Source organism: Paramormyrops kingsleyae, chromosome 4 (genome assembly GCF_048594095.1).
Source record: "Paramormyrops kingsleyae isolate MSU_618 chromosome 4, PKINGS_0.4, whole genome shotgun sequence".
NCBI lineage: Eukaryota > Metazoa > Chordata > Actinopteri > Osteoglossiformes > Mormyridae > Paramormyrops > Paramormyrops kingsleyae.
In genome coordinates, this window is record NC_132800.1 from 37519861 (window position 1) to 37547779 (window position 27919).

Below are 27919 nucleotides of genomic sequence, written 5' to 3' on the forward strand. Positions count from 1 at the left end.
CTCATGACCATAGGTGAGGGTAGGGACGAAGATGGACCAATAGATCCACAAAACACATGTAGACTGGATAGGCAAACTCCCAGGCCCCCTCCAGTACCCTTGCAAGGGTATAAAGCTGGTCCAGTGTTCCACGGCCAGGACGAAAACCGCATTGTTCCTCCTGAATCCGAGATTCGACTATCGATCTCACCCTCCTTTCCAGGACCCCGGAATAGACTTTCCCAGGGAGGCTGAGAAGTGTGATCCCCCTGTAGTTGGAACACACCCTCCAGTCCCCTTTCTTAAATATGGGGACCACCACTCCGGTCTGCCAATCCAGTGGCACCGTCCCTGACCTCCACGCACTGTTGAGAAGGCGTGTCAGCCACGACAGCCCCACAACATCCAGAGCCTTCAGGTAGTCCGGGCGGATCTCGTCCACCCCCGGGGCCCGGCCACCACGGAGCTCCTCTGAAGTAATCCTCTACGCGATATTTCCATAATATGGAGAACAGAGGTGAGATTGCAACATAATCAATACAATAAAGCCTATAAAAATCACGTCTCAGCATTCCAATTAATTCCAGAATAATTAAAATAAAAGCGTACCCATATTACAAAGGTCAAACATGAAATGCAATGACTGAAACTGAAAAGACATCCGTTAAAATAATATGAACAGGAAGATTTTTTATATTTTGTTTAGTCACAGTCTACTTTGAAAGTTTATTAGTGAAAAGCAAAGACAAGATACGGTAATTGTGCAGAACATTTCACACGGATGCGATTGAAAGTATTTTACGGAGATCAAATAATACAGAATAGCATTTCACAGTAAGAATGACACGTGAACTCAACCCAGAAGGTTCCCCGTTAATTAAATATCTCAGGTGGGCGCACTAAGTGAGATTATGCAAGTCTGTCTTGTATGAGCCTTGATTAGTTAAAGCTGAACTGCGTTCGTGGAACGACGTGAGGCTAAGTTTAGAGATGGAGCTAGTTTGAGTCTAACTTTTTCGGGAAAGACTGGCTTTCTTTAGCTACTTTCATGCAGGATTTTCATTTAACTTTAGGCAAACGTGAAAAATGTAAAAAAAAAAATAAATAAATAATGTTAATCAGTACTGGGTATGACATTAAACTGCATCCGGCCCCTGCAAGCGGTCCTCGAAATTGCAGCGAAACAATTTTTGGGGGTTAGTGGCGGGATTGGCACTCCAGCCCCCATAAAACAACTCACAACTGCTTGATACAAACAAGCATGATATCCTTCTGCTCTCTGCGGGAGTAGCTCTGCGGCAGCCGCCCGCAGGAAGGGGATGTGGGAAAGTCTTCGGGAGCCCCATCCCTGGATGAGTGGAAACCCTCGGAGAGCTAATAGGGTCAGGCCTGTTGGGGATCGGGGCTGGTGTGGTGCTGAGGCATCAGCCGCTGCTTGGCGGCACTTGTGTCCCAGTTTGAGGCGGCCCATCTGGGTCGGCGCGTGGAACGTCTTGTCTCTCTGGCAAGAATACCTTCTTCCTCTGCTGTCGGGGGAGCTTCGTATACTCTGCGTTTCGGTGGCAGCACTCTCTGAGGTCCGGGGAGTGGTCAGATCTCTGTAGCTGGGTATACCTACTTTTGGTCTGGTTGGCCTGCCATACTCAGGGAGTAGCTGTTGCTGTAGCGGATCGGCTCCTTCCGATGGTGTCTGATGTCACTCCTCAACGAGCGTATTATGAGCCTCAGTCTTGTCTGTTGTCTCAGTGTATGGTCCGACCACGGTGAGTGATGTCTCGTTGAGGTCCACATTTTTCTCACAACTTCACTTGGTGGTTGATGGATGCCCATGAGGTGACACTCCTCTGGTCATGGGTGACTTCAATGCGACCACTGGCACTGACAGGGCTGGCTATGAGGATTGTGTCAGTCCCCATGGGTCTGAGACCAGGGTGAAAATGGCTGCATGTTCCTTGACTTTGCCAAAGATCAGGGGATGTGGGTCACTGGATCCTGATCCCCACGTCCTGAGTGGCATCGTTGGACTTGGTACTTCAATACTGGTGGTGCGGCGAAGGAGATCGATCACATCCTCTTGGGCAGACGCTGGAGGCTCCTGCAGAACTGCAGGGTCTACAGAAGTGCCCAGTTTGTGAATTCTGACCACAGACTTGTTGCTACTCTGGAGATTCAGCTTAGATCCAGTAGGCTACCACCTTCTAGGAGAATGATGCTGGACTTAGCCAGATTCCAATATCAAACTGTTTCTCATGAGTTTGCACACAGTCTGTGTGAGGAACTTACAGACTTGGGTGTGACTACTGACTCTAATGTGATGTAGGAGACCTTCCGTGATAAGACCCTGTGTGTTGGTGTTTCCAGAAGGAGGTGTTTCATCTCGCAGGGCACCCTGGATATTATCGAGAGGAGTCGCAGCGCACAACTTGGTCGCAACTCCAGTCTGTACCAGGAACTGAGAAGGACGGCTGTGAGGGCTCTGAGGGCAGATAAGGAGGTGGTTGTTAGACAAATCTGTGAGCAGGTGACACCATCTGTGGTCTAGTGACCCACGTCCTGCTTACAGAGGAATCGAAGCGTTACGCACATCTGAATCTGTTCCACTTGCAGTCAGGGCGAGTGATGGGACGGTTGTAGTAGGATCTTAGTTGCTCAGAATTCCAAGGGCAGATGTGCTTTTATTTTGAAGTTACGTTCTTCTTTAGCAGCAACCGGATATGTTCTTTTTTTCCTTTTTTTGTTATTAATAAAGCTATTCATTCTCTATCACGAGAAGAAGCTGTCTCCTGTCTTTTCTCCCCTCGCCACACGGTCCTTACGGATGACACTGCAGTTGTGACCCGCTGGGCCAGCTACTTTGAGCAGTTGTTTAGAGCAGACCCACTAGCTAGGATGTTGGACATCTCTGGGTCCACAGTTCTCAAAGCTGATCCACAGATTAGCTGTGAACCACCCAGTCTCACCCAGATTGCACAGGTGGTGAATCAGCTGGCAGTAGGGAAGGCCGCAGAGATCTGTGGTATACGGGGTGAATTTCTCCAGGCTGATGGTAAGGCTGTCTGATGGACTGGCATCCTGCCAACAGTGAACCAGTATATTAATAATAATAATAATAATAATAATAATAATAATAATAATAATAATAATAAAAATAATAATATTAATAATAATAATCGTTTCACTCATTTTCCAGTTTCTTTTCTGGGCGCGTCTCTTCTATACCGCTGCCGATTTAAATACCCGATTTCAGTAATCAATACATTACGTGTCTTCAGTAGTAAAAGTAAAAGTAAAAGCGGCGGGGTACGTATGAGGTGTCTGACGCTGGATCCCTCGTAGTAGTAGGCGTTACTTGTATAACCTACAATGACATGGACTGCGTATATATGTGGAGGATTTATTTTATGGTTTATTTTACTGCATAGTCATAAAGAAAGACACAGGCTGGACTTTCCAGCGCCGTTTTTGCCTGGTGGGTATTTTGCACTTGCTGGAAACACTTATTTTAACTGAATATTAAACTGAATAATATAAAAGAGTAAATTGGTAGTAGTAGTAATAATAATGTATTATTGAATTAATTCAATATCTTTCTTAATACTCCAACATTGGTTTTATGGGATTAAAAATGCGTAAAATTGTCTCTTTTTTTTTTTTTTAGTAAAATCCATATTGGACTGCCCGTACATGCTGCACGTTTCCAAGTGGCTCTATCTGGAAGGATAGACGAGACATACACCGCATTAGGTCAAGTATCGTAAGGACATTTCCTGTTCCGTTCATTGTGGGTAATGGTGTGTCTTGAGTACCTACTTGCTTAAATTTAGTTTGTACAATTGTAAAACCTATACGCAGATATCACAAAGACGTGCTTGTTCCGTGTTAATGATGGAAACTCCGTTGCGTGAAGCTTAGAACTGCGTGGGCTTGAACTTTGCGGTTTTGACGGGCGTTTGCTCCATGGACGCCGGAGCGGCGCTTGGTGCTTTCACAACGTCTGATAGCGGAAAGTGAATACTCCCATGTTAGCAAAATTCACCATAAAGCACTAAGGGCGTACAAGGTAAACTCGCTATTTTAAACCATAGCATGGTGCCTTTCGTCCAAGACGCGTTTAAATATTTATTAGTGTCGAAACGAACAGGTCGCGTAAGGAATGTTTTGTTTGTTAATCTTTTTTAAGTTTTATTTTAATCAATTAATTTATTTGCTTTGCATTGCAATTCGACACCCATGTATACGTCATATTAAACTGTACTTGGCGGACAGCTTGATGTAGTTACGGTAAACCATAGTAGGTTATGCTTATAGCGGTCTTGACCCAAAGGAACACTTAGTGTGATATTTCACAATGATAAATTCCGGGTAAATTCACAAAATCCCCAGTGCTATATGATGATTAATCGTAACATGGGTAACAACGCGAAGTACTATGAACTATAAATCTGTAACGGGGGAGGGGTATAGTGTGTCCGCTTGTACCTTATTTAGCGTCAGGAGGTGTTTTTTTTCTTTGGAATCAATATTGGTTCATTATAGTAATTTAACTTTAAATAAGAGTAAAGGCAGCCAGCCCTTCATGCTGTGTCTGAAGACGAGGCGCGCTTGTGTGTTTAACTTGTGGATTTAACACCACTTACATGAGATTCCCATCAATCTGTTCCAAAATTGTGAAGTCACTAAATTAAAACGCTTACTTGGTAAAACTGTTTGCAAGAACAATTATAGTCACTGGCCCATACTTTATTATTTTTGTGACTCTGCATTGTATAATATGAATGTCTGTCTGTCAGGGTTAATGTGAAGATTGACAGGCAGCAGGTGACGTTCATCAGTAACTGGTGTCTCAGTTGTCGCTCATCGCTGCTGAAAGCTTCGCATATTGTGCTGTCTCAGAACAGCCGGGCTTTTGTTCAGACTGGTTCCCGTTTTCTCAGTTTCACAGGGACAGGTTGTGAGCATGCTGCTCCCGCCGCGTGCCACGTAACGCTGGGCCGTAATGCTCGCTCACCGAAGACCGAGAGGAAACACGGCGTTCAACATGGGCAGCTGCTTCTCCACAGACAGGTTGGACAGTGCGGACGATACGAAGCCCTCCGCCGCTGGAGAAGAGAGGAAGGGGCAGGGTAACGTGGAGAAGCAGCAGGAGGATTCCGGTGCTCCAGAGAAACGGTAACCACTCCCTCCTTCTGCCTGGAAGTGTGCTGGTTAGGGACAGGGTGAACCAGTACAGTGGGGTCCTTCGACACCACCCCTGGGCAAGGAGCAGGAGACGATAATGTTTATAAACAATCAAAGAATGTAAGCAAGTTATACTGTTAAACTGTTTATAAAGCGCTTTTTTCACAAAGTACAATAAAGTGCCCCAGAACACATCCTCAGTAGAATTTGCCGGCCGGGGGGTGGGTGACAACAACAACAATAATAATAAAATAATAATAAATTAGGGAAGAAAATCAAAGACCGACTGTAGCTAATACTCTGATAATCCATTGATGTTATCTTGTGTCCCGCACTCTAGCTGTGCCTTGCTTTTTAATGAAGATATTTATTTTTTTCCTAAAAGACATTTCTTTTAATACATGAAGAGGAATGGCGAGTGAGGCTGAGAATTCACAAAGTAAAGCAAACATGTGGAGCTACTTGCTAGCTTGATTTGAATGCCTTGCAAAAAGCACGTTTGTTATTTACTGTATCTGTTCTGCCCTGCAAAGGCAAAACACGGTTTTCAGATCAGTTTAACTTCAACTTAAACTGCACTGAATTAGTTAAAGTTAATTTGTATAGCACATTACATTGTCTCATAGTGCTTTACAATATCCCTGCCCAAAAGCCCCACTGAGAAAGCCAGAATTGACAGTGACAAGGAAAAACTCCCTAGTAGGGGAAAAACATTTGGAGGAACCAAACTCCAACGGGGAGCCCATCCTCCAGGGGCCAGCAGAGGAAGTCAAATGAACAACATGGCAATATCCTAATTTACACAGTCCACATTTTAAGATTTGAGTATATATGCAGGGGGCAGGCAGGTGAGGGTGCTGCTTCTGATGGCAAGATGAATAGTGATACAACAACAGGGCAGCCAGCAGAGATGTCACAGTAACTGCATATTTTATCAAAATTGAAATCTGGCCTCTATAGCTGTTTCATCCTGTGACAAAATGTTTTAGTTTAGCTATGCTTAGTTTTGAAGAAACCAGGGTGTAACTACACTAAGTCCACACTAAAACCAAGGCAAACACCCCTTTTCTGTTTCATTATCAGCGTAGTTACTGTGTTTTGCTTTTTATGTTATACTATCATGGATTGTGTTAATAGTACAGTTATGCTTTTCTTTACAATTTGCTTATCTGCCGCCTGGTGCGTATCCTTATGGTATTTTTAACGAGAGTATTAACAAAAGGAATTTACAAAAAAAAAAAACATTCCTTTAAAATTGTACGGTACCTTCTTTATTTAAGAACCATAGGTGACAGTACTTTTGTTATACTAGGGAGGCTATATGTGTGCGAACCGAAGGCAGCTGGGAATTGTAGTTTTTTATGTAGAATGTAGGCAGAATTACGCCTGAACATCCGGTATTTTAAACGGCAGTTTCCGGTACCTCAGCCGGCGCCTGGAGTGGAGTATCCGTGTCGCTGAAAAATATCGCTATGCATTTGCAATCATCTGCGGATTAAATTTACATTGTATAGCTAACAAACTGAAGTAGTACGTGTTGCTGAATCCTGTAATGTCAACCGACGTGTAAACTAATAGGCTTCTGGCGGGGGCTCTTGGTAAGTTAATCATTAGTTATTGTCGTGGGCGAGATGAAGTTAGACGATGGCTGGTGAGCAGCTTAAGAAAGTAAACATTAACCTTTGAGGATGGTGATGGCGGCCAATCCATAGAGGCCCAGGAATTACCGTGTCTGAGTGCAGGCAGAAAGCAAACGCCCAGGTGCCGCCGACTGCAGCGTTAGGCCGCCATCAGGTGTGAGTCACCTGCCCGGTGAGCCGCCCGTCCTGTTTGCTGCCTGCGCCTTCCTCATTGTTTTGTTATACACGAGTGGCCAAAATTGTGGAAACACCTAGCATTTTTGACATCATGCTTTAAAAATTACTACACGAATATTGACGATAATGTTTATAAACAATCAAAGAATGTAAGCAAGTTAAACTGTTTATAAAGCGCTTTTTTCACAGACAATAGTCAAAAAGTTAAATAAAAACAACTTACAGTACACGGACAATAAAATATATAATATTTAACTAACCAAAAGTTTGTTTAAATGAAAAAAGTTTTAAGATTACATTTAAAATACTCCGCTTGATCACCTGCATCTAGGAAGATTATGTAATAACCTTGTGGCAACAGATTGTAAGGCACATCGCCATGAGTCTCATGAAATAGCTAACAGCCCTTTCTCTTGAGGTCTGAGCACTCGATTGGTTTAATAATTTTCAAGGTGATCTGTAAAATACTTTTGGGCCTGACTATTCAGAGCCACATAGGTAATAATTAGGATCTTAAACCTTATCCTAAAATCGACAGAAAGCCAGTGCAGATATGACAGTGCAGGTATTATGTGCACCATTCAGCTAGGACGGGTTAAAAGCCTAGCTGCTGCATTTTGAACAACTTGGAGACAGGAGACGGAAGATAAATTTAGTCACAGAAGCAGAGCATTACATGAGTCTAAACAAGACTAGATTAAAGCATGAATAAGCATTTCAAGTGGTACCTTGCTCGTCAGGGATTCGAACCAATAACCTTTCGATCATAAGCATGCTTCCCTAACCATTAGGCCACCATTGCAAATGGCCGCTGCATCACTGTTTTTATGTTGATAAAATCTGGCATATGAATTACGCATACTTTCCAGAGATCAGATTTTTTTTTTCCCTTTGCGATATAGCACTGCAGGTAATAAAAAAAATAATTCAGTGTGGTTTTTTTAACTATTGCAGCTGCATTACTCGCCTATAGCTAGTTAGAAAGCCCAGAGGACTTTTTCATGGTATTGTCAGATTTTCTAAGTTTCCTTTTTGAAGTGAAACTGCATTTTCACTACTTTCAGTTTAAAGAAAAATAAAAAATAAATTTCTCAATATGAAGAACGCAAAGACCGTACTTGGCAAAACCGGTCTTGCTAACTTGCCACCCAAGAATGAACTTGGAGCTCAGTGAATCATGGGGTTGGTCTCGTTTGGCAAGGATGTGACCAATGCATCCTTGATATTTGGGGCGGGGCATGAACATCATCCGGGGATTTTTACCATCCTCTGTATACGTCTGTTCTTGAGTATTGGAACTGGTCTTCGGCAATGGAAGATGATGTATAACAGGTACACGAGAACACAAGTACGGTCAAGTACACATATTGAGGAAACACCCAATGATGGACTTGGAATAAGATGTTGGCTTTTATAATGAAAAACATATGCTGGGTCATGGATACCCAGGAGGGCGGCGCAGTGGTTCGCGCTGCTGTCTCACAGCAAGGAAATCCGTGTGCAGTTCGCACACTCTCCTCGTGTTCGCGTGGGTTTTCCCCCGGGGCACCGGTTTCCTCCCACGGTCCAAAAGCGTGCAGGATAGGTTGATTGGTGTGTCTAAATTGGTCCTGCAGTTGTGTGAGTGCGTGTGCCCTGCGGTGTGTCGGCACCCGCCCAGGGTTGGTTCACGCCTGCGCCCATTGTTCCCGGGATAGGCTCCGGTCCCCCCGCGACCCCAGTTGGGATTCAGCAGTTTCAGAAAATGGATGGATGGATGAATAGAATACCCAGGAAGATTCAGGGAGGCCAGTTTTTAAAAGGATTCAAGGGTTTTATTTGTCATGTGCAAGGTATACAGTCAGGCTGTAACCTGTAGTGAAATGCAAGATGGGCAACTAACTAACATAAAAATACTTGAATGTAAACTGACAAAAAGCTAACAGCGTAATAAATTTAATAAATAATGGACTATATTATACTGGGGGCTCAAAATGAGATGTGCAACACAGTTCAAATAAAGTACAAGGTGTATAAATAAGCAGTAAACATTAAATTCTAACCATTTATGACATGCTTATTGCCCTGATGGCTTGAGAGTGCAAGGTTCTCACTGAGAGACAGCAGAAGTGCTTCCCAGACCTCAGCCTGATGAAGAGGTAGTTATTTGGGTGGGTTGTATCCCTGCAGATTTTGGCAGCTCTGCTCCTGCATTGTCTGAGATAAATGTTCAGCTGAAGCTACCACCCTGCAGAGCTTTGAGGTCCAGAGTAGAACAATTACCAAACTGGGCTGTGGTTCCCATGGTGAGGATGCTCTCCAAACGCAAGCCGGTAAACACCCTTACAGGCATATTTTTTTTAGCCTGGTCTGAATTTCAAATGGAAAAAAGAATTGTTATTCAAAGGTTGGTAGGAGTTATGAGGCTCTGAACTTACAAAAAACAAGTCACTAAAACTCTTCACTCTCTTTTAGTCGGCATATTTCATAAAAATGGCCTGAAGTGTAGCTAAAAGTGTGTAAATTGTTTTGAAGGACTTTCCCGAAAATTACTCCTTTGTCTCACAAGATGAAGTCCAGGCATAACACTGGTAAAGTTTGCAGGCCACATCACACCCGTTCATTGTCTACTGGAAAAGAGATCAAAACACAAAGTTTCTGTTATATTAGTGAGACTCATGGTGACATCACCACCACATATGGGATTTTTAAATAAATAAAAAAAAAAACAGCAGCATTTCAGGGCTCGATCATTTATATGCCAAATTTCATCAAAGTCAAATATGGCAAAGCACAAACTTCTGTGATTGATTTGGTGGGCCAAAGCACTGGATTTGAAGAAAAGCAAAAATGCTGTATTTAATAAAACATCAAGTATTTTAATGTCACAGTTGTAATTACCTCTTTATGCAGTGTAGAGGATCTCAATTTAAAATGACAAATTAGCATAGAAACAAAGCTCCACTTTTTCAGCCATATTTAGCTTGCTAACGATTGTACGTTATATCACAGTATTTGGTATTTTGATTGTATTTTCAAAAGCAACACTATTCTGGTATTTTGAAATCTTGATAAACCAATAAATTCCAGGAGCTGGGTGGGTAGGTGATGGGGTACTGGGTAATTTTGTTTGTAAAATATCAAAATGCCACATTATACCATATTGCTTTAATTTTGCCTAGTAACAACTTTGTCTGTTCATAAAGTTTATCAATGTTATCGAATATTTGTTCAGTGACATATTCTGTTTGGAATGCACAGTGAAATGAATGAATACATTTTTTGACATGGATGGAATCTAAATTCACAAGTAGATGATCAGCACGAAAAACATGATAATTCTGGCTTTGAGTTGGTTATAGCTATTTCTGGGGATGTCAAAGACCCTCCTACGTTACTTAAATCTTTAGTTTGGGAACGTTTTCTTTACCCAATAAATTATACTGGAGACACTTGAGAAAGAGTAGTTAAGAGATATCTGCGAAGACTGTGTGTCAGTTCTGTTATACTGATCTCATTTGAGACAACATCATCAGAGTGTGTGTATGACTGGAGAGAGGCAGAAACAGCTTCTGGAACTTAGTCTTCTGTAGCATCTGAGGCGCTTTTGCCAGGAAATCCAAACCAAGCTAGAAAAAAAGAAAAGAAAGCAATGCAGCTATACCAAAATTGCACCAAATCGTGAAACGAAAACCGAGGTCTGTACCTAACTGAATTTCTTTGAATTTTCCCATTTAATTTTGATTCTTCTTTTTGCCTTAGTCGGAGAGCAGGATTGGTGAGAGATGTTGGCATGGTGGAGACCTCTGCTGACATATTGGATGAAGGTGACCACATTCTGCCCCTAAACAATGGAGCCATAAGCTGCACGTCCCCTTCTACAGAGGCTGTGGAGATTGAGGACCCTTCTACCAAAGCAGAGGACGTAGTCGTAGCAAACCAGCAGCATCATCTGCAGCACAGGCAAATTGCCGATAGACCCAAAGACCAAGCCTATCTTGAGGCAGGCCGCTGTCCAGGCACCTTCCTAAACTCTAAGCTTCTTCAGGATAAGTCCTCATTCTGTAGCGAGTCCCAGGTGGAGACTCCTTGTGAAAGTGTCCCCAAGCTGGCCGACTCGGAGCATATCCATGTAGCAGTCCCTGGGTGAGTTTGTGATGCTTCTGCCTGGAACCTTTGTGGACTAACAGGCAACTTATTTTCTGTGGATGCCCAAATCTGCTCTTCACATGTCAGCAGGAACCGTTTTTTTGATTATTTTTCATGTCCCATAAACGATACAGTAATAGACTTTTTTTTTAAACACATACAGAAATCAATAGAACATATTGAAAACATGTGTTTTCATGTCTAGCATACACTGAGGAGCCAAAACATTACAACCACCCCTATGTGAACCAAATAATGTTGACTATGTCGTAAACAAGGTGCTTGTGAAGATCTGGGATACATTACACAGTAGTATTCGGTACTCGTAGTTGATATGTTGAATGCAGAGGCAAGGGGCAAGCATCAAGACCTGAGTGACTTCGACAAGGGCCAAAGCATTATGGCCAGATGACTGGGTCAGAGCATCTCTGGAATTGCAAGGCTTGTGGAGTACTCTGTCAGCCATGGTCAGCTCCGAGGAGAGAGAGACCATGAACTGGTGGCCAAGACTTGTCGATGCAGGAGTTGGAGTCGAAGGCACTTAGATCTTTTCGCTAGCCGATTCAAATAAAGATTTGTGGGGCAAAATCTGTTCATCTTAAACATAAAACATTTTTTCCATTTTAATGATTGCGTGGGCCAGTAAAAATTGCTTGGGGTCGGCTGTTGCCCACGTCTGGCTTAGGGTGAATGTGATTACAGAGAAAAGGTCCTTCATAGATTTTTAAAGTGACTTTATCTTTGGATTTTCCGCTGATGAATTTGTGGAACATTAATATTGGCTGAATTTTATTGGTTGGTTATTGAATGGGTTGAGCCCTGATAGGCTGCATTGAGCCATTCATCTAGAAAGTGTCATGCTGACATTTATAACGAAAGTCAGAGGGAGTTGTGTCTCGGGGGAAATTCCAGAAGCATATGTGTGTTGAATGAACGGATTTCTGAGTAATAATTGCCAATATCAGGAGCCCAGGTTTGAAATTCTGGGACTTGCATGCAATCAGTGAATGGTTCGTTGTGGGTGGACTCTGGTCAGCTGATCATTCTTCCTTACAAAATGAAATTGCTCTGGTATTCTTACTTATTTGCAATGTTTGAGCTGTTGATATTTCATGGTCCTCACAGGAATGCGGGTCTTGGCGCCGACATGCGTCAGGACCAGAGTCTGACCCTGACTGTCTGCGCCGAAAAGCCCAGAGATCCGGCCAGCACAGGCAAGCAGGAGAAATGCAAATGCGGGTCAGCAGAGAGCCTTGGTGCCAATGGCTCGGGTTCCACCAGCAGGCCTAAAGCCTCCAAGTTACAAGAGAAGACCACAGTTGGACAGAGGTAACTAATGGTGAGGTGTGCCTGTATTTCCACTAGGGGGCACCCCATGACCACACTAGCAAGAATCTGCACTGTTTGTTCTGTTTGACACCTGCTTACTTTGCCTTCTTGGGAATAACTTAGTCACTATCATGTATTTTCTTTTACCAGCTTTTAAACAGCTGGCTGAAATGGACACATCCTCTGTATCACAATGGCAGATTGTGGTGAATTGATGGTTACTATTAAATAACCATACCAGTCTTTACTGGACTTTACTTGGGTGGTGTGAGCCTAACAGTGTGGTGGTAACTGGAAAGAGCTGTATTGAAAGTGGTGTTCCTGCACTGGGGGGCTGGTTAGGGTTAGTGCCTTTGAAAGCATTTTAATGAAGGCTAGTGTGCTATATTATGTACTGTTAGGGTGCTTTTCCACTGCACCCAGTACCGTACTTTTGGTGGTTTCGCTTTTCCTTTGACTTGTGCAGTTGGGGTACTCCTTTGGTACTTCACTGTTTTGGGGTAGGACTTGAAACGATTTATCTGTCGATCGGTTATGCAAATAGCCTGCCGCTGAAACACAATACAAACGCCGCCTTGAAAACGGTCGCAAACTCAGGAAATAATCATAAACGGAATAAAAATATCAATTTGCTCGTAAGAACATATACAACAAAAAGATGCAGGGGGCATAACTAGAAATGAAAAGTATGGTACCTGGTGCAGTGGAGAAACGCCCTTAGTAAAAGACCTTTATGGGCCACTCTGTTTTTGTTCATATCCACAGTGAAACCAGTAAGAAGGATAGGGCCACGAGTCCCCAGGAGGGGCTGACTGGGACAGGGAAGCCGGTGCTTCCAAAGGAGGTTACCCCAGGGCAGGATGCTGGGAAGGACACAGCAAGAACAGATAAGGGGGCTGCGCAGGACGACCTCGTCCAATCCCAGGCTAAAGGCCCGAAGGACTCGGCCAATCAGAGCCATCCTGCGCTGGTGGATGTAAATAGAGAACCAATGAAGGCAGAGGGTAGCATTGCTCCAACTGATGACGACAGTGGGTATGCATGTGTTGTGACTGTTATTTATGGGGAATGTATCAGAGTGATGAGGCAAAGGCACATGTCTGGTCTCGTGTTGTGAAGACTTTAAACATTTTCCTGGGTGATTCTCATGGATCGGCTCCGCAAAGCCAGTTTTCTGCTCGTTTTTGGTTCTCGGGTTTCTGCTGTCGTCCCCTTGACCCCTCCCTGCACTGCCTTTATTAAAGTTTACTTGGTGAATCTCCCCTTTTCATACTTAAACTCTTGTATCTCGGCCTCCTGTAGGGAAGTGGACCTGTACCGGGCGGCCGAGGAGATCGAGGAGGAGCGTGACAGGCGGAGCAGGGCACGGGAGCAGCGTGGGTACCCTCCCTGGGTGGTGTCGTGGGCTGCTGACGGAACTGGTTAGGATGGATATCTTTTACAGGCGTGTCCATGAACCGCGCAGGGATTGGGGGAGATCATGCTGGCTGACTGTCACGCCGGCTGATGCTTATGCCGGATGACTGTTACGCCGGTTGATGCTTATGCCGGATGACTCTTGCGCCGGCTGATGCTTATGCCAGATGACTGTTACGCCGGCTGACGGTTATGGTGATTGTGTTCTTCCTCCTATAGGTGACGCAGCCCCTACTGACCAATGCAGCGTGGCACAGGAGGTGAACCTGTTGTACTACAGTGAGAGAGAATGGAGGGGCAACACAGCCAAAAGCACCCTCATCAGAAAGGTGAGCAGGATCCCACTGGGACCCTGGGTCTCCTGTGACACTCCCCCCCCCCCCCCCCCCCCCCCAGGCTCCTGCTTCCTGCTGCACCTTGAAATTGCCAGCATTTCTTGCCCCGTCTACAGGGTTATGAGGTCGTGGCCCAAAGTTTCCAAGGCCTTCGGCGAGTGAGGGGGGATAATTACTGTGCCCTGCGGGCCACACTCTTCCAGGTGCTGTGTCACCACCCACCCCCTGATTGGCTCCAGCACAGAGACATCACCCAGGTGCGTTTGTGGCGGCCATCGTGGCAGACTCCTCAGCCGGACCTGCCCCCCACCCCCCCCTCCCCTCATGCTTGAAACCTGTTGTTTCTGGAAGTGTGTCTGTTGTAGTGGCCGCTGGAGTTGCTGGGACAGGAGGATTTGATCAAACTTTGGAGGCTCCCCCTAGACCTTAAGGAACAGGGTGGGTTCGGCTCCACCACAGAGTGCCTGAAGTACTACCTGGACCTACTTAAAAAAAAGGTACCCCCCCCCCCCGGCTACCCACGTTGCACCCATGTGATCTGCATTGGGGGGTTATTAGGGACTTTTGTGTCTGTCAAGCCACACTCTTGCCTCTTGCGTGCCACAATCCTCTGTACTGTTTTCCTGTAAGATCACTTGGCACTGGGTTGTTGACTGGCATGTCGTGTTCTGACGCCACGTCTCTGTGTCTAGTGGCAGCAGGCAGTGCAGTCATGCAACGCCCTCGCGAGGCAGCAGACGTGCGAGCAGGTGTTCCAGGGCGGCAAGCTGGAGTACGGGCTCCTGGAGGCGGTCAAGCTCCTCATGCTGTGCACGGCTGTGGAGCTGTACAGCTGCATGCACAGGGGCGACCCCGTGCCCGACTTCAGCTGGCTCCTGTTCGCCCGCGACTCCTCCAGCTGTCCACGGGCGTTCCTCACCAACCATCTCAGCCTAGTGGGCTTCAGCGGCGGCCTTGAGCAGGTCAGCCTCCCATCTGCGGGTCCAAGTTCTACCACGCAATGTCACAATGATGGGTGTGTCTGAATCACAGAGACAGCTAATGAGACCCGAGATGGCATGTCCCAAATCAGCATGAACTTGTACAGTGTAACTGAGTCTAACAGTTATACCCGAAGTAACCTTGCACAGGTATATTTGTGTTTGTTCTTGATCTTGCTGGGAAATCTCAGGTGTCTGTGGTTGAGTCCTGCCTTTAGGGCTAGACGCACACAGATTTGCGTGTTTGTCTCTCTTTTCACACCCTCTCTGCGGCTCGCCGCACGCTGCTCTGCTGAGCACACCCTCCCATCAGCCCTGCGGGTCTGTCAGAAAGGTGTACAGTCATTTCGAGGTCCTCCCTGTTCGTCTGAGAGTTGCACCTGTAGCATAGGCCTGGCTGCTTCTGTCCTCTAAGGGTGTGATTCATGGTATGTTCTTCATGTTTGGGCAAGTGATGCTTTTATTGATGTGGCTAACTGGTAGACTGATAGGTCAGACCTGTTACTGTAGCTTCTGAGCTATTTGCCCGTCAATGTTACAGCCCATTATCTGTTAAATTCAGTGAGCAGATTCTTGCCACCGTTCTGATTCGATCCTTCAATTAATGAAACCTGCCACCAGCCCCATAGAATTACTCGTCCACTGAAACGTAGCCTGTCTTCCAGGTAGAGATGTTTCTCCTGGGCTACACCTTGAAGAGCACGATCAGGGTATATCGTCTGTACAAGGCACAGACGGAGGAGTTCATCACCTACTATCCCGATGACCACAAAGATGACTGGCTGCACGTGTCTCTCGTCACTGAAGATGACCGTCACTACAACATTCCTGTGGCCTTGCTGGACGGCGCCAACTCTCAGGAGCCCCATGGCACCACCTGCACTTCTCCAAAGAAGCTTTCCCTGTGAATGGCTCACTAGTGATGGCCACCAGACCTGCAGAGGAGGTGGACACTCAAGCAATTACTGACTCGTGTCAGTAAGCAGCAAGACTACTTTGTGACTCTTGTGATATTTGGAATAATGAGGAAGAATTGGTTAGCAAATCTTTGTTTGGGATGAAGAATGCTGCAGATGGGCTCTTCAGCTTCACCTCGGCCACACCTTCACCTTGGCTCCCTGTGTTTTTCAGCAGGGTAGGACATCCTGGCAGCCTGATTACTAATGCTGTATCCTGTGGTTCCTGGAACTGCTGGAGCATTTTTTTTGACTGGTCTTAAAAAATAAAACCAGCCTACAGGGATTCTCTTATGAAAAGCTCTTGTGGATGCTTTTGTCCAAAGCAATGGAGTGTAGGGATGGTTAATATATCCTGTGTGCATTTGGGGTTAAGGGCCTTGATCAGTGGGGATAGAAGTAAATACTTTGCCTGTATAGAATTAGAACCAGCAACCTTCCGCTCATGGGCATAGAACCCTATAATCCTCTGAGGTGCCTAGCAGCTCTTTGGTTTGTACTGGCCAAAATTAGCATTTCTATACCATCTGTTGTGAGGTTTGGGATGACTGGACCGCCACAGGGAGCAGGCTTTGACTGCCTTAAGGCTCATTTATGCTTTATGTATGAAAATAAATGCGTCAGTTCCATTTCCATTAGTCCTTTATGTTGGCACGCATCCACTAGAGGGCGGGGCAGTCAGAAGTTTCTGACAAACATGGTCGTAATAATGTACTCCTCAAAGAGGCAAAAGCGGAGGCAGTGTTGTAGAAGGTGGCTCATATGGGTGTTTATGATTTCACACCCTGAAAAAATGATTATCTTGTGCACACGATATATTATCATAAGCGCACAAGAAATTAGCCAGACTTCAAAGCAATGGCTACCAACCTTACACCTGAAGATCTACCTTTATTCGTTAGTGCAATAAATGACCACTTAATGTGCACTGTACCACAAGGAACTGCTTAAAGCACGATATCCTTGACATGTCATTTAAATTTAGAGTTATTAGCCTGTTGATTTATTCCAATGCATGGAAAGACATACCAGTAAACTGAATATCCAATTGGCGTGTATTTCCCCCCCAGTAAACTTGATGTCTCTGTCTCATCTTGTTTTAGAGTTATTAGAACAGTTATTACACCCTTTTGTGCGATGAATGGACACTTAGGGCACCTGACTATAAGTGAATGTGCAGTGCACATGCAAACATTCATTGAAGTAGTCTGTTTTCATAGTTAATATTAAACACAAATAGTGAGAGGGCTTGCATCACAAAAATCCATCGCGGTCTGTGTACCGGACATTAAAAACCGCCTGGCTTGCCTTTGTTAAAACATATTACAACCGCAAAACTGAATATCAAATATGAGGCTACCTTTTATTGCAGTGTAACAATAATGCCTTTGTAAGATATTCTAAGATTGAAGTAGATTGTGGAGTGTCCTGATTATGTATATAATTTCTAGTGCGCTCACAATAATTATCCTGTGCGTACAACATAATTATCTTGATAAACACCTATAGTGTTTCGCTTAAACTACTGGCTACACCACCTCCCATGATTTCTGGTGTTATTGTCTTCAGAAAACATGCACAAATGCAGACAAAATGAATACAGAGAACGGCGAGAAGGCTCCGCCTCTATCCAGATTTAACACCAAGCATAAATGAGCCTTTAGTCTCTTGCCACCTGATTTATGAAAACCAGTCTATCCTCCCTCCCCAGTGTGTCATTCATAATCAGAAAACTGGTTGCAGCGCAGGTGGTGAAGACACGCATACCAGTGACTTGATGGTACAACTGGGCAGCTCCAGAGAGCACTTTCTCTGTGGTTATGGACATGCATCATTTTTTAAGAACTTCCCTCCGTTCTTCCTTTTTGAAAATAGTTTGGGGGACAAACAATCAGCACAACTGTAAACTTTTAAATCACCCTTTAATCAGTTGAGGAATAATTAGTGTCCCTTTTCATTCTCTTAAATCATGTGACTGCTCAAGCCTCAGAGTCACCACCAGTAAGGGGGAGTCTCCAGCCCTCAGATGGAGGGTCTGTCGACTACAGTCTAATAAAAATTAAAAATAGCAAAAAGCTATTACACGTGCAAAGAGGACCATGAGTGAGGGAAGCGGCATTCACGCCCGCTGTGGAATCATGTCCTGAGATCAGAAGAAGAGTTGACTGGATTTAAGGGACAAAGAGCAACTAGAACCCCCCCACCCCGCCACTCACTTTATACATATCAGTGATACAAAAAACGGTAATATTTGAACAGCTACCACCTTATGATTAAAAAAATAGGTCCTTTAAATGGCACCAGCACGACAACCTGTCACTCCCATGTCATGGAAACGCTCTACCTCTATCTGACATGCAGCTGAATGGGGAACCAGTCAACCAATCACGGGGCTGCCGGGGCCAGAAGCTTTTACTGTTTTTACATTTACATTTTTCTTTTTTTTTTTTTTTTTTTAATCGGCTCTGTGGCAGTCACAAAGTCCAAGGAATCTGATCATGTCCGAGCGGTTGAAGGTGTCCTACAGAAATGTCTATGCTGGGTTTTAGTCTGAACGTGCAGGAGGTCTGTCTGGAAGAGGTCCAGTTCGAGGTGTTGCTTTGGTATAGAATGGCATCTTGCCGAGGGACCCAAGCGCCCGGCCTCGCTGTGGATCGTCATTTAAAAAGATGTAATGAAGGAGGAGTGACCTTCTCCCCTGCTCTGCTATGCCACTCCTAAACACGTCTAATTGACCTCCTCCTGCAGATCAGCAGTATCCTCCCTCGCTCTGCTGGGCCCTGCCTCATTCATGGGGGCCATGTCCTCCTCGTCAGCTGCGGCTTCATTATCCACGTCTCCCTTCTTCTGAAAGCAGAGAAAGGAGAGACTCATTCTTGCTTTGGGTGCAGCTTTCTGATGACACCAGACCGGGTTTGCAGGGTGATGTGGATTCTGCTCTCATACCCTGACCTTTGAATCGCCACATAAACCTGCACATGCAGGCTCTTTGACGCCGATCCCATTGGTGCATCTCTAACGTCATCTCCCTGAAATCCCATATGCAGGGAATGCAGCCCCTGACTGGTGTTACCTCCTGAACGCTTTGTTAAGAACCAGTTCCTCTCCTACGAGCTTAAAGTTCCATGCAATTAAAATCTTACATTTTCGGTACTTAACCCAAGAACATTTCCCACCATGATTACATTTTCTGTGTGAAACAGGTTAAGTTTTATTCCAGCAAAGGACTCGCCACGCTATACAGCCATGGGCTACCAGAGCGACGACTCGTCTCCTAGCCAGATGCCAGAAAACGCCAAGTATTACTACACAGAATTTACAGTGAATTCAATGGTAAATTCATTTTACTGCTAAAACGTCAGGAAACTGATTGTAAGAGTGCATGCGCTGCGCTAAGATTTCCAGAAATATAGTGGCTATCCTGGTTATTGCTTGGTTAGCATTAACATCAGTGCAAGATGCTCACTCATAGCTACATGTACATATTTTTTTTTATACAGTCCAGGTCTGATCACCCATCAAACTGTGATCCTTCAGATGCACAAGGGCCACCATGTCCATCTGTGTCCATAATATCTATACCCCCCACCCTGAAATGCGGCTAGCCCTCCGAGTCTCTTCAGAACTCACCTGTTTCCTGTATACATAGCAGGCAGCTGCCGCCACCATGGCAGATTCCCCCAGGAAACCTGCTAACAGGGACCCCACCCCCAGCGTGGCGCCGTGGACCCTGCAACATGACACACGATCTCAGTGATCATGCAGAAGGTGAGAACATATCTGCTGCATTACAGCGTGAAGTGACGCAGCTGCAGGGGATCTGCAGATGATGATGATGATGATGATGATGATGATGATGATAAGACACTCCCACACTCATTTACCTGCAGCTGAAAATCAGTCGCTTTCAGATTCTGAAGGAACCATCGAATCTAGAACCTACATTTAAGATGCCAGAGAAGGTATGGTGGACAGGTTCACAATGTTGACGCCCCTCAAAGGAGAAAGGTGACCATTTTTTCCAGGGGGTTGTCTGGTTCCGCTGGGTCGGAATAACGGCATTACTGGAATGAAGAATCTAGGATAATATTTTCCATGATGTGGATGAATTATTGATGCGGCTGTTGAATTATTCAGCACAAGCTCAGAAAGAGCCGCTGCACTTGCCCTTTTATCCTGGTAACACGGGTCAAACATACGTGCCGGGAGATGAGCGTGGGGCTGAACACTGTGTGACAATTCCTCAGTGAACAGGACAGATTTAAAAGACTACGACTAGAGCCAGTATTTAAGTAATCCAGGATAAACTCAGACCACCAACCTGACAGCACCCGTCCCTACAGGCAAAAGCTACTGATTATTTCCGTGTTTTTTTCCCGGATGACACCATCTTAATGCTGTGCAGGGATGATTTATGATTTCTGACACGCTGCTCTAACTGCCCTATGAACTGAACAAACATGCCCTATTAATTACAGGGGGTTCGGCAAAACATGCCCGTTGCATAAGAGGGCTATTTAACAGTGGATGTAACAAGGCTACACACCCTTATTGAAACTTGAGCGTTTTATAATACAAAGCCAGAAATCAAGATAAAATGCCAGGCATTTTTCCATCTGTAATGTGGCAAGAGAAACGGAAACAGATAATTAGGACAATTAAAGGCTGCAGTGTCAGTAAGGCTGTGCATCACTGTTATGCAGATTACAGCTTGTTGTGCAGATGACACAGTTTTACAGATTACTGCTCAATTGCTTGGATGATATTAAATGCTAGATGGAGAGGAACCTCCTTCAACTAAATGAAAAAACTGAAGTAATTGTATTTGGCCCCCGAAACTCTGACTCTAACCTTAGCAGTGCGCTTGGTCCCCTGTCCATAAATTCACATAATGAAGTTCAAAACCTTGGCAAAGTTAAAGCCGATTTAAAAATTTTGCTATTTGTTTTTAAAGCACTCACAATACAGTTCAAAGTGAACTTTATTGTCATCTTTCCATATACAAGTATACGGAAAAACAAGATGGCAAAGCTCAGAATCCACAGAATATACATATAATTGAATTTTACACGTAGTGTAAGTAACCTAGGTCATACTCACAACAGCTCCTCTCAGTTCCTCACCTCAAAACCAAAGGTGACCCGGCTTTCTCTCTAGCTGCCCCCCGTCTTTGAAATAGCCCCCCATCCTACATGAAGTCCTGCTTTTCTACAGATGAGTTTAGATCTAGATTAGAGATCAACTTTTCATGCTTTCAACTCAGTTTGAGGTTCTCTTAGGGTTTCTGTCAAGTCTGCTATTAAGTTACTTTTAAATTAATTTTAATAACTCAATTTATTTTCATTACCCTTTTATTTTTTAATCCGTTGCTTATTGTATTACATTTCCTTTCATTTTAATTTTTACAATTTTTTTCTTATTGCTTGTATGCACGTTTTCATGCTATTTTATGTATATACACATTATATTTTACTTGTTATTCATGCTATTTTATTTATATATTTTACTATGTATGTAGTATTTGTTAATCAGTTCTCTCTAGACTGGAAAGCACTTTGGGTCAGCTCCTGTTGTTTTTAAATGTGCTATACGAATAACTGGCTTCACTTGACTTGACCTTTCACAGCTGTAGAGTGCAGCATCTGGAAGCTGCACAAGAAAACGTTGGAGTCATTCTTTAAAACGCACAACGCGCAAGAGTCACTAAACCGTAAACGAAATGTGCGGTTTTGCGGAGACATTATCGGCTCTGTGGGTACAGATTCTGCTTATTGTCAGCCGGTCAGGGAATTTACAGTCAGCACTGCCTTCCAGCCTGATACTAATCTTTTTGTTAGCTTTGCCGCTCTGTTGACAGGACCTTGTGGAACTGTGCTTAGTGGTTAATGTCTGCGGGCTGGTGTGAGAGTGACGGCTAAGGGTGCTTGAAACGTGCTGACTGAACCTTTAGCTTGGCTGTACCGTGAAGCGGTCAGGCCGAGGTCAAGACCAGTCCCCAGCACAGCATTGCTGAACTGCTCCTGGCATCAGAGGAGGTCTCCACTGGGACAGTCCTTATTTAAGCAGGAATTCAGCATTCTTCCACATGGTTATCAGACTACAGAGCATGCTCAGCAGCTTGTTTGAAACAATAAACACAAAAGCATTTATAGACCCGCAGACCAATCGGGGGAGAGGAAATAATACTATGTGCTATGTGTTTGGACCGAATTCCTCTGTAGACAAAGCCCAGTGGCCGTTTAAAGTATCCGGGAAGCTAGACAATGTTTCCAAATCTGGTCCTCTGGGGACCCATTGACAGCCCACATCTCTGCTGGGAGCAAAAATGTGAACTGTCTGGCATGGAGCTGGAAGGGAGCAAAAATGTGAACTGTCTGGCAGGGAGCTGGAAGGGAGCAAAAATGTGAACTGTCTGGCAGGGAGCTGGAAGGGAGCAAAAATGTGAACTGTCTGGCAGGGAGCTTGGAGAAAGCAAAAATGCGAACTGTCTGGCAGGGAGCTTGGAGGGAGCAAAAATGCAAACTGTCTGGCAGGGAGGTGGAAGGGAGCAAAAATGCGAACTGTCTGAACAGGGAGCTGGAAGGGAGCAAAAATGTCAACTGGCTATATGTCCCTAATGACCAGATTGGGGAACACTGCACTAGAGTGACTCCACTGAGGAATTTGCAGGAATCCCAGGCAAACCAAGTGTATGGACGGGGTATTTTGACGAGAAGGCTGAGCTTACCCCATATATGGCAGCACCACCAAGCTGGTAAGGAGGACAAGCAGGCGTAGCACGGAGCTGGGGGCCAAGACGAAGGTCTTTTTCAGGGTCATCAGCCAGCCAGTCAGGTGAGCTCGGATGGTTACTGGGGGGTGGGGGTGGGCAAAGGCAGCCTATTCAAGCCATCTATATATACTGTCCACTCAACCTGAGCAATTTCTAACAAATCAACTCGCCTCGTCCACTCAAAACATAGGCTGCAAACACTAATGCTAAAGTCTGATATGGTGGAGTAAAATAATACTCTTTCACAAAGCATTTTATAACGAGAGTTCAAGTTTAGCACTGAGGCCAAGTTTGTGGCTGGCTACTGAGCGGGGGAACGTGCAGGAAAGCTGTCCTCTGGCCGTACATCAAGCCAACCTCAGGGACAGCGAGGCCAGGGAGGCGTACGGCACCATAGATAGGTCCCCACCCACCCCGCGAACAGTCATGAGAGGCGAGCCAGCAGGAAACACGTAAAAGCAGAGTCTTTAGCTTTTGATTGACGCAGCATGGCATGTAATGGTGGCACCAGCAACACAGCGGAGGGCGGGGCTGTACCTGGCAGAGGGAAGAAGGAGAAGATCTTCAGCGGGACGACGCAGAGCTCTGCAAAGGACTGGCTCACCCCGATGAGATCCACCAGGATCTTCTCGGAGATGTGCGGAGTCCAGAACACTATAAAACATAGCTGCAGAAGAACAGTCCGTAAGAATCGCAATTATTTCATTTCTTGGACCCCCCCCCTCCCCCCAGTTACCAGTGTCATAAACATAGCTGGGTAGATTACCGACACTCCCTTCAGTTACCATCAAACACCCTAATTTTTCAATAAAGCACAAACACATACTTCTCAGGTGACAGACAAGGAAAGACAATAACACAGCATTAAGGGGATTCAGCAAAAACATCCTCACAATGCTCTACAGTGACGTCCGCCTGCTTCCAGGCCTGTGGCTACAATTCAGCAGGTGCTGCTCTGCCGTTTCGGTGCTGAAACAGTGGGGCACCGACAGCAGCATGTCGGAGGTGGTACATGCTGGTCCTCAGGGGGAATTACAGATGGCCGATATGCATTAATGACACATCCAATGTAATAATCACACATTCTGGGGATTCAAGGACCCAATTCCCTGCACTGCTGTCCTATGGATTCAGTAGCTCAGTGTGACCGACACAGAACTCCATAGGGGATTAGATGAATCTTCTCATTATTGATTATTTATTTTCTTCTTTATTGGCATCATACTAAACACAGATTTTGCTGCTTCACAGCCGCCACGAACGTCTGAAATAACTACGGCCGACTCGTTAGTCATTAGTCTATATGAATATTTCATCTAATTGTCAATCATTGTCAGTTGCTGCTGGCATAGTGTCTAGCAGCCCACACAATCTGCTTTGGGCCCCACCCTAAAAACAGGGTGCACGTGTGCTGCTATCCCTCAGACGAGACGCCCCAGGCCTCGCCATTATCCTCTGGCCCCACCCCCTGGGGGGCGGATCCAGGGTCTGGCTTGGGCGGAGCCTCCCTTGTTTACGGCGCAGGAAGGCACATCTGGTAGCGGGTGCTGGCGTCTCCGCGCCTTGGCACTTCCTGTTTTTGCAAGCCTGCTCACATCAAACCGCCTTGTTTTCCTACTCGGGTTAAAAAACACATACCTGTGGAGCAGGGGGGGGGAACGAAACGCAGACTACCTGCCTGCAGGGAGGGACCACCGGGCAAGTCAGAATGCGCCTGGTGTTTGTGAACAGAGCCAAATGATATTATCCCAGAGGAACGACTGGCAAAACACACACTGGCTCCGTCACTCCCGGGGGCCAGTGCCGCCTGTGCCAAGTTTCAGGGGGTTATAAGTATCGGGAGGCGGTTAGGGAGCAGGACGAGCCCTGAGGCCTGAGGGACGACGCTGCCAGAGACCTCGTTGGAAGTGTCACCGGGTTCCGGTCAGTGAATCAGCGTGGTAATGAGCACCTGTCAGCGCAGGAATGATGGAGGTAGAAATCGCACCCTGGGCCCTCATTAGGCAGCTGGACAGGGCCCCTGGCTCCCCCCACCCCGGGAGCCCTTTCCTGACTCTCAGCAGCAGGAAGTACTGATGCAACCACATCACCCACAGACAGACACAACGGCTTCATACTTTACTCCACAGTTTCTCATCATTAGCAGATTAATGCTAGGGGTCCGTTTCTAGGGACTCAAAATGGTCACCTCAAGATGGGGGGGGTTATCAAGGTACTTACACAGAGAACGCCCCCTCTGCCCCTCCCCCAAAGCCAAATATTCAGGGATGACTGTATTTCTGGGTATTTTCCACCGACCATTTTCCACCATTTTTATGTAATTATCAGCCCCCAAACCACCAAAGCAGAAAAAAAAAAATTAGTCACCTGCCAAACACTGTTTCTGCTTTTCTTATCTGCTTTTAGAAAGGAATTAAAAAGTGTTTGTCTTGTAGGGATGTCCCCATGGTGTCTGCTGTCTCACGTTCCCAAGATAGCAAACCCTGTCCCACGCTGGACAGTTTGACGCCTTCTTCACATGCCTCATTAGCAGGGTGACTGTCATCCTCACGGTAATTAAAGCCACTCAGTGACTTACCGGCTGCCCTTAGGCTGCCTGAAACACCGGGCAGACAGTCTTTCCTGGGGAGGCAGCCAGCACAGCCAAAAGCCCCTCCCACTGGCTCAAGGGGACAGGCGGGTAAAATGGCATCAGCGTCCCCTCCGGTCTGACCGCTGCCTGCGGGACTTGAGAAACGCTCCCTCCATCTCCTAAACTTCTGAACCGTGCCTCAAGCAAGCCCAGAAAAGCTGGAGGCGCAGAGCGAGTTCTGCCGCTTCACACCATTACACGTCCCTCACACCCAGCACACACAGACGTGAATGCTTCGCTCACAATGGATGTGACTCAGACATACACCGGCAAGCTGCTGTCACCACAAAGGCTCACCTGCTGCCCTCAGGTGAAGCATAAACCTAAAGTCAGCTTCTGATTCATGCTAATCAATTGCTAATTTCCCTCCGGGGATCGATAAGTTCTCATCTCAGCTCCGAGTCTCTCAGCGCATGCATCATGGCAGTATAATTATCTTTATTTACATGCCACGGATCGGCACAGGCCAATTATTCTTTCAACGTCTCACCCACCTATACCAGACACATAGTGATAAACAGAGAGATAAGAAGTTTTGAAAAACGAGATATAAAAAAAAAACCAAAAAACTCAGGAATGGCAAAGTCAGAGAACAGCCACCTTACCGTGAAAGAAAGTGCCAGACAGACGAATGTGAATCTTATAATGTGCGACTTGGACACTGAAGTGGCGTCGCCAGGCAGCTTGTCCCCTGGATTGTTCTGGAAGGCAGAGTAGTCAAAAACACTCGTTTTCAATTTAACTAAACAAATGCCGGGTTCGTCACAGAGGTTTCTACTCTTTTCTTGACTGCGGTTGAATTGAACTGCGCATCATTGTAATTGCATTAAATCTGCATCACAGTCCGTTTCTGCCCCCCCCCCCCCCCGTGGAAAACTATCCGTGAGGCCATCCGGACTTCATCTCCATGCCAACTATCATAATGTCAGTGGGGGGTGCAGAATTGATGCCATTCACAATTACGGACGGCACTTTCTGTTCAAGACCAAGAGGTCCGTTAAATCAGGCTGCCATACTCATAAAAGCCAATGCCAACAGCTTAGAGAAATTCCCTTTTAACTTGTAGACTCACTAATGGCATAAGTGACCCCGGGTCCCTTACCTTGTCAAAGACTGGGCAGATGGCCTTTAGCTCTGTCAGCCAGCCGTAGGGCATGTGACCCACCGGGTAGGTGGCGGTCAGGACCGCCACGGCCTGCAGACATCAGACAGACCATCAGCTTGAACCACTCTGATACCTCTCGACCAGGACTCTCCTCACGCCGACCATAGTGCATGGTTCCACCATATAGTCCCCCAGTCCAGCACATGCTGGGTTCAGACATGTCCCCAGCGACAGCTCGGTGAGCACTCACATCAGCACTCAATATGCAGACAGACCACCCTTTGAGCGCCATTTTCTTTATAGTATGTGCTGAACGGATTTTAGGTCACGCAGTACAATGTTCTCGTATCAATGCGATTTAATTGCCAAAAAAAGTCAGCAAGACACTGACATTTGATGACAGGGTGCGTTCAGAATTAAAGGCTACTTTCTCGTTTACTGTAGAGAAGAGTTTTAATGACACAGTCTGAGCAGGATGGAGCGTGTGTCCTACACGCAGATTAACAAACACAAACGCAGTCCCGTGCGATTCATACCTCCTCTGCCAGAGGGTATATGGAGAGAGGAAACGGGAAACCTACAGCTAACATAAGCCTACAGCAATGTTTCCCAATCCGGTCCTCGGGGAACCACAGACAGACCATGTTTTTGCTCCCTCCCAGCTCCAGAGCAAAAATGTGGACAGTCTGGCAGGGAGCTGGGAGGGAGCAAAAACAAGGAATGACTGTGGGTCACCGAGAACCGGGCTGGGAAACACTGCATTAACGTCATACGAGATGACTGGGTTATGGAGTGTTCAGATACAGATACTTTAGGTTAAATAAACAAAAGCACATGTCTAAACTAAAGGATTAACTCAGAGACCTACACTGCAGATGGCGGTTTACTATTTTAAGCCAGGAAGTATGACTCAAGTGGATGCTTACATTTCAGAATAAACAAGACCCAAAATAACACTTGTAGATTTACGTAAGATTGACTCTGACGGGGTTGAGAGACCCCCATGTGAGAATGTGGTATATGCCAAACCTCCATACTCGAATTAGGGGGTCCTCGTTAATGAGAGGTGGGGGCAGGGGGGGGGGGGGGCACTTGCCTCAGTTGCGCTGTTGGTCCCTTTGAGATCCCTGGAGACAAACAGGTTCACGATGGGTCTGCTGATGCGCTGGGTGGCTAGGATGAGGGCCAGTGGCCACCAGAATTTCAGCATGTTCTTGATGGTGGCATCTCCCTGCAAGATGTGGGGGGGGGGGGGTGGTGAGCTGGCGGGGGGCCCGTGAAGAAAGGCTCCA

At 45.8% G+C, this 27919-nt stretch overlaps 2 protein-coding genes across 9 annotated transcripts in view; one reads left to right on the top strand and one right to left on the bottom strand.

Annotated features, from left to right (window-relative positions):
* The first annotated feature begins 3297 nt into the window (after window positions 1–3297).
* Window positions 3298–17210, top strand: LOC111846203 (uncharacterized). 5 transcript variants are annotated; one of them, XM_023816184.2, is made up of 12 exons: window positions 3298–3448; window positions 3638–3760; window positions 4914–5148; window positions 10716–11099; window positions 12228–12431; window positions 13197–13466; window positions 13734–13852; window positions 14067–14176; window positions 14299–14439; window positions 14548–14679; window positions 14875–15144; window positions 15828–17210. In XM_023816184.2, exons 3-12 carry the CDS (start codon window positions 4976–4978, stop codon window positions 16068–16070), a joined length of 2046 nt encoding a protein of 681 aa, XP_023671952.1. In that variant the 5' UTR covers window positions 3298–3448; window positions 3638–3760; window positions 4914–4975; the 3' UTR covers window positions 16071–17210. The 5 variants fall into 5 exon arrangements, with proteins under 5 accessions (XP_023671952.1, XP_023671954.1, XP_023671951.1 ...); XM_023816186.2 differs by having other exon boundaries at window positions 3638–3733; XM_023816183.2 differs by lacking the exon at window positions 3298–3448 and having other exon boundaries at window positions 3742–4039.
* An 813-nt stretch (window positions 17211–18023) lies between these two features.
* ankhb (ANKH inorganic pyrophosphate transport regulator b) overlaps window positions 18024–27919 on the bottom strand; it is a 48023-nt gene continuing 38127 nt past the window's right edge. For 3 of the 4 annotated variants that reach the window (XM_072711268.1, XM_072711269.1, XM_072711270.1), the window contains 7 exons: window positions 27724–27858; window positions 26625–26717; window positions 26128–26223; window positions 23428–23557; window positions 22846–22969; window positions 19749–19848; window positions 18024–18965 (listed from right to left, as the gene is read on the bottom strand). In XM_072711268.1, the coding sequence (XP_072567369.1) occupies window positions 18846–18965; window positions 19749–19848; window positions 22846–22969; window positions 23428–23557; window positions 26128–26223; window positions 26625–26717; window positions 27724–27858 (798 nt within the window). In that variant the 3' untranslated portion in view covers window positions 18024–18845. The remainder of the gene's footprint in view (window positions 18966–19748; window positions 19849–22845; window positions 22970–23427; window positions 23558–26127; window positions 26224–26624; window positions 26718–27723; window positions 27859–27919) is intronic. The other variant, XM_072711271.1, reaches the window with a different exon arrangement.

Coding starts and splice junctions, on each gene's coding strand:
- LOC111846203 (XM_023816184.2), top strand. CDS start 4,976: ATGCTCGCTCACCGAAGACCGAGAGGAAACACGGCGTTCAACATGGGC. Junction 12,432..13,196: donor AAGACCACAGTTGGACAGAG/GTAACTAATGGT, acceptor TCATATCCACAG/TGAAACCAGTAAGAAGGATA. Junction 13,467..13,733: donor CCAACTGATGACGACAGTGG/GTATGCATGTGT, acceptor GGCCTCCTGTAG/GGAAGTGGACCTGTACCGGG.